We start from the raw sequence: 6,965 nt of genomic DNA on the forward strand, positions 1-6,965 counted from the left end.
ATATATATATATATATATATATATATATATATATATATATATATATATATATATATATATATATATATATATATATATATATATATATACAGAGAAAAAGAAAGCAAGAGATATTTAAAGTTTGTCTACAAACTAAAATTAGGCAATATTAACTGCAATTAATTAATTAGTAATCAATAAGATTAAGCTAATCCTCATGTTTCCTCTCCTTTTTTATTTGTTCAGTAGTCAATATGATATTTGTGAGCTTCACTTGCTTGCTGAAAAAAATTGATAGGATAAGCGAGAAAAAAACAAATCAATTAGTATTGTTAATTACCAAAAATGATAAAAATATAATCAAATGAAGCACCCAACGTATAATATTGACTAAAAATAAAAGGAATAAATGAGGCAAATAAACGATATTTGATAAAAAGGCAGTAATTTCATCGCAAATGAAATGCAAAACATAATGGTCATGTTCTAAAGTAGTTAGTTAGGATAAACAAATTGTAAACATTGCGATAAACACTAATTGAAGTAAGAAAACTAAAAAACTAGTGAGAGAAAGAAGTTAATTAGAAAGACATACCCATATGAAGCACAGTGATTAAGCATAAATTTAATACAAAGAATTTGTTCTTTTCGGATGATTTGAAGAACTACCAGTAGCGAAATAAATAATGTTGCGCAATCAAAACATAAAAATAAAGAAATAGATGAAGTGAAATAAATAAATGTTGGAAATGACTAGAAAATTGAATAAATGAAAAAATTTTTAAAGGTTAATACAATCAAAATTGAAATCGAACAGTCGTACACACATTTCTACTGTTGCGCTTCCTTCGTTTTTAAAGTACATTTTTCTGTAAATCGCCTGAAAATTAAATTTTTAAGTCGACGAAAAAGCACGACCATAATGATAGCATGCTGTTGAGTTTGTGGTGAAATTGATGAATACATCAAATCTTCATACAAATCAAGAAGATTATTTATTAAACAGTCTAATTTAGGTTTGTAACTTCGGATGAAATTTCAGGTATTATGTTCAGAGCCAAACAAAATTCACCTGAGAATTTCAGGTAGCTCATCAGCTAAATAAATGAATTTGTGGTAAAAATTGCGGCTTGCATCGAATTCCTTCAGGGTCACATCACGCTTGGCAGCCAAAGCACTATCACGCAATTTACGAGCCAATTGCAGTGGGATGATGTGGTCATCTTCGGCATGTAATATTAACACTGGACAGTTCACCCTACAATGAACTCCTCAACTCAAGTTGACCAGAAACCTCAAATTTATCTACATATTAGATAGCAGGTCAAATGAAAGACATCATGTAAAATACAAACCTTTCTAGGATATTTATTATTCCTTAATATCTGACTTTTTTTTGATAAGTTCAACGCTTCATTTACATATTAGTTTTCTTTTTTTTTTTTTAATCTTTAGTCTTAAGTCAATTTCAAAAAAAAATGATGCAATCAACTGCTGTCCACATATGTAGTACTTAATTTCTATTAGAAAAGAATAACCTTGAACTTAAATACAACAGTTTTCAAATGATTCAATAACATATATTTCGAATTAAATATATTTCGTTAAAGTATACTTTGTGATGCGATAATCAGTGCTCATGTCCAGACCGGATCTGTCTAATGATTCTAATACCATTTTTTTAAACCAAGGCAACCAGCGGAATGGTATTGTATATGGATGATGAGTAACGGCATCATTAAGGTTATTGAATGGTGATTCTAGGATCAAGCCAGCTGGTGGTGATCCTTTTTCACTGAATTGCATTGCAGCTGCTGTAGCAATTCTGAAATAAATTAAATATGAAAGAATATTAAATTAAATCATCGCAACAGTGGTAAAAAAAATTACTCAAATTACTCAAAATTACCCAACAAAATTACTCAAAAATTAAAAAATTAGTACATGAACTGGACGCCTAAAGATTTGTGATTCTGCATATCAATTGATTAATGACATGAAGTGACCAAACAACAAACAAAATAACAGACAAAAGAAATATATTTGTATAAAAAATAATAAAATGTTTTCCCTCTTACCTTTTAAAGAAAAAATTCGAAATCAAGAAAGGATGTGATTTAGAGCAGGAAAATTATAATGTTATTTATCAAAAAGTTTTCGCGAAGAAAAAATCATCCTTACAAGTTCAAATAAAAGAAAATAAAAATGAACCATATCCTAACCAAATAAATAACATCCTAACATAACTGTGAAACATCTAGTTGCACAATTATAGTGGATTAGTTGACGAAAAACCATTTCGAAATCGGATTTAATTACTTGGCCAAGGTTATCTGCTAGAATGATAGACAAATACTGATGCATTTGACTTCAAGGAGTTGAACAATTTGTTCGAATAATGCAAAAAACATACGCTGTTCCCATCGAATGACCCCATAAATATATGTTATTTGAACTGGAATGACTTCTTGCATAGCGAAATATCTCCTTCGCATCCTCAATTAAACCATGTTCACTTGGTGAACCATTTGAATCGCCATATCCTGAAAAAAAAAATGCGTGTTTTTATTACTAATTTTCTCCAATCGATCGATAATCTTCACATCATTTTTTCGACATTGAACGCCACACTTTGTAAAAGCACCTAGAAGTCTTAATGCGAACAAGGACCTAATGATATGTCCGCTCGAAAGTCCTGGTTTTGGCAACTGAAGCAAGACTTATTGCTATTAAAGTGAAACCTCTTTCCCTCCCTACAATATCCTTTCATCTGATGGATTTTTACGTCTCTTTACACAATTAAAGCTTTATTTGGATTCAGGCATCGTTCAAAAATTTCATACTGAGTGGCAGAAATTTAGGAAAAAATCAAATGAATAATTTAGTCCTTTACATGATTGCAAAAATTAAGTAATGCAGAATGCAAGACAGCATAAATTTTCATAAAGATACTTTATGGAAAAACGAAGAAAAAGATATACCGCGATAATCTAAAGCTAGCACATGAAAACCCATATTAGCCAGTAAATTATACAATCCACAGCGACTTGACTGTGATCTACAAAACAATTGCAAGATAGAAAGTTGAACAATGATTTCAATCGTAAAAATTGAAAACTTCATTGAAAAAACTTTTTTTAAATAGTGTATGATAAATGACGAACCGGTCAAATGAATTGCCGTGTAAATAGATAATTACCGGATTATCTGACGTTGCCATCAGCCGTTCCATTTCTCTGGCATTTAATACTGGGTCTCGATAATTCACGGCTATCTCAGAAGGTAATATGTGCCTTAAATATTCGTGAGTTATCTTACTTGACTCTATCATCCGGACAAAATAACCTATGCAGTAATGATATATGGCTGATGATAATATGATAACTGGGCAAATTCCACTTCTTGAGTTAAGATTCATTAATTATCGCTTAAGCATGCAATAAATTGACTATTTCTCCGCTCGGAAATATTACGATGAAAAAACTTTAGAAAAAAACCACATTAAAAGAAACTATCACCAAAAAATATTTGAATCAATCGTTGTTTACATGAAATGTTTTAATTTGAAAAAAAAAACTAAATTACGGAACCACCATTAATTTCTTTATTTGAATTAAAGTCATTATGAAAACAAATTAATGCCTCACCAACATCCCAATCGTAAGCCATTTTCTCCCCGCAAATAAAAATTCCTTCCCAATGAATTAACACCATGATGTGTTAAATTTGCAAAATCTTGGAATGGTATCCTCACTGAAATTAGCAGTCAGTCAATTTGAATAAAAAATGCTAATAGATAAAGCAATGTAAATATTTGAGGAAAAGGATAATTTCGAGAAATGGAATATATAACATACAACAAGACATCTTGATAATATAAAACTATGCAATTTCTTACTTCTCCATGGATACCTCTCTGCCGCAAGAGAATAGCTTGCATGTCCTAATCAGGTTGCGATCTATGCTGGCAGTAGCAAATATTTCACGGAGGATCTCCCATCTCAGACAGGTTTCGACTGAAGGATCAGACGGATATATACATAGGCAAGATGGGCTCGTTAGCTTGCCGACAGCCGTCCTAGGAGAAAGACAACTCTAACTTCAAACCCAGCCCGATGGAGCTCGTTTACCCTGCAAAGCCACCATCTGAGAGAATACTCTAACAATACCTATATCCCGAGGACTTCACAATCACTATTCTAACTCGCCAGGTCCTGGCTGATGAACAACAGGAGTAAAGAGATGGGACCAGTTTCGCTTACGTTACGTCCTATCTAAAAAATCCATTTCACAGGATGGAAGGATACGTCTACCATTGTAGCATTAACAGCAAGCATAAGTAGAGTTCAAATCTTCGTTTGCACAGTATAGACACGATCCTACTTCTTATAAAATAATAATCACATGCGATAAATTAAATTGATAACCATATTAAGTAAAACTGAAAATTAAAAACATACCAAAATTCAGGAAAAGCATATGCTGTACACACCATGGGAAAAAGTGGATGAAAACAGGAACCAGCAAATATAATGAGATAGGCAAAAAACCGACTATATACCAACGGCTCAACATTCTAAATACAAATTAATGAATAATATGTATCCGCACTTTTTACCTTCTCTTTTATACAAACTTTTTTATCCATTAGCGAAAAATTGCTACTGAAAAAAACCAAGAGGAAGAAATTTCCTTGGTATTCTCTGATATGTGCTACCTGTCATTCAAGCAATTAAGCAATCACTAATTTGTTATTTAAGCAATTAATTATTTATCGCGGGACTGAAATGATATTTCAAGAAATATGCAAACAGAAAAAAGAAAATTTAGATGGAAAAAAGTAGTTAATCCTTGCAACAGAATTAATTTTAATAATCAAACTGACGAGTGGTAAATAAACTAACAGCGAACTGAGAACTTTTATACCATTAAACATATCTAACTAATTCGTAATTCTTTTTTTCTTTTTAAATAATATTGGCAATTGACCGCACTAAAAATGAGATCAGAGAACAACAGTAAATGATGCAGCAGTGAATTCAATTGTAACTATCGACTATCACCACTGCTATGGTTGTATCAATGCAGATGTGAGGATACTCTCATGCGAATCAGTAAATGAAGTAATCAGTAACTGGGAAATGAATAACAACTACAGTTCGGAGATAAGAAATGTGTAGAACATTCCCGTTCGTATATACTGCCAGCAAAAAGAAATATTTATTTAATCAGTAAACGATTTGTAAAATGATCGTAGAAAAGAATCTCAAAAAAAAAAGGAAAAACGGGATGGGGTAGGAAGGGGTAACAAAACAAATGCTAAACCACAAACAAGAATAAATAAAAACAAATTACAATTTTAGGAGGAAATTTTTATTCAGTGGAAACCTCACGAATACTGTTAGAGCTACACATGATAAATGCATGTGATAAACATAAAACAGCTTGGACGTGAGGTTTGCCCAAATATGTTACTTCCAATAAATCATAAAATTAGTAAAATACAATCAACGGAACATTTCACGAATTAAGCTAAAACTCTTAAAACATATTTTAATAATTTTTTATTATTTTTTTCTCGCAAAGATTTACGATGGTAAGCTTAAGTGGCTAGCACAATTGATTAGAGGAAGGGATATCCCAGACTGTATCGAAAATTTGCTTTAATTCACGAATAACGACTGCAGTTTTATTTTACAGAGAAGAATGTAAATACAAAAAAAAGAAAAAAAAACGATTTGTTTTTCTCCCGTATCGCCAATTCACGAAAAGCACTTTTTTTTATAAAGCGAAACAATTCTGTCAAATACTTTTGAAATTTCCAAATATCATTCGACCTCCATCACCGAATCAGAAGTACACAAACGGTGTACTGCATCTCTTTCCACTAACTGCAATAAATTAATGCTCAAAATTTAATCAGTAAAATAAAAAAATTCCCTTCAATTATATACTGATGGAATTTCTTAATGAACCATTTTTTACTTCTACTATAATAATAAATCCTGTTCTACTGACCCAACATACTGTTGCCATCTATGTTTTACAAGATTACATCTGTAAAAGATAAATAACATGCAACAGAAAAATCATCATCAGTAATTTACAAGACAAATCACGTCTTTTTTGACCATGACCGTCGAGTACTAAATTTATCTAGGATTAAAAGGATAATATCGATCCATAATTTCTGTGACAGAGCTACCACTAATCAAACTGGAACTTATTCAAGGATCATCGTTGTTGTGCATTGTATGCTAATTGATTCCATATGGTCAATCAATTTTACCTGTTTCGTTAAGCAATTATTTCTTCCTGTCTAACATAAATCCTTAAATACCAATAAATTATAATGAAAGTACTTATGAAAGACTACCTGATAAACGGCATTTATCTCACTTGAACTACGAATTATAGCAAGAAGGTCAGCAAACTGCTGTTGTCTGTCTGCTTCAGGAATACGCTAAAATGTACACTGAATAAGGAATACTGGTTAAGCAAAACCAAAAAAATAAATGAACACGGTGCTATGTAGTAAATGAAGAGTTACTTCAAGTAGTAATCAAAAGTACCACTAAATTTAAGTATTTAATAATACTGTGTCATGGAAGGTTTGATATTTAACGCTTATAAATGCGCAAAACATAGCAAGTAATATGCTTACCTGCAAAGCAACAACAACTCTAAGTGCCGCTCTTCGAAGTTCATCCTGTTTATCATTTTCCTGTTTCACTGCATTTGCCTTAGCTCTGGCTTGTATCTGAGTCTAAATGGTCGAATTATGTTGTATCAGTTTATTTTAACTATAAAAACAGTTCATGCTCGCTAATAACAAGCATAAAAGCTCGTTGACATACGTGTAGTTTGCTTTTTAGTCATGACTAAAAAGCATTATTTGTACGAAAAAAACTTATGTAGCAATTCATTCAAAGAAGAAATCATTGATATGAATACCAGGAAGATATCTAAGATAAAATATAACCTTC

The 6,965-nt window shown here is 31.4% G+C and overlaps 2 protein-coding genes across 2 annotated transcripts in view; both read right to left on the reverse strand.

Moving 5' to 3' along the window:
• Positions 1–810: 810 nt before the first annotated feature.
• LOAG_11300 (hypothetical protein) lies at positions 811–4,507 on the reverse strand (the record flags this gene model as incomplete). The annotated part of the gene is made up of 8 exons (XM_020448329.1): positions 4,440–4,507; positions 3,627–3,732; positions 3,144–3,272; positions 2,961–3,037; positions 2,393–2,522; positions 1,595–1,804; positions 1,052–1,237; positions 811–859 (listed from the first exon to the last, which is right to left on the reverse strand). The coding sequence occupies exons 1-8, from the start codon at positions 4,456–4,458 to the stop codon at positions 811–813; spliced, it is 906 nt and encodes a 301-aa protein (XP_020301517.1). The 5' UTR covers positions 4,459–4,507.
• A 1,066-nt stretch (positions 4,508–5,573) lies between these two features.
• Positions 5,574–6,965, reverse strand: part of LOAG_18456 (Cullin-associated NEDD8-dissociated protein 1) — a 10,679-nt gene continuing 9,287 nt past the window's right edge. Inside the window, exons 22-23 of the mRNA XM_020451116.1 lie at positions 6,356–6,442; positions 5,574–5,870 (exon numbers count right to left, since the gene is read on the reverse strand). Coding sequence (XP_020305127.1) covers positions 5,808–5,870; positions 6,356–6,442 — 150 coding nt within the window. The 3' untranslated portion in view covers positions 5,574–5,807. The remainder of the gene's footprint in view (positions 5,871–6,355; positions 6,443–6,965) is intronic.

The sequence above is a fragment of the Loa loa genome (assembly GCF_000183805.2).
Source record: "Loa loa unplaced genomic scaffold supercont3.321, whole genome shotgun sequence".
Lineage (NCBI taxonomy): Eukaryota > Metazoa > Nematoda > Chromadorea > Rhabditida > Onchocercidae > Loa > Loa loa.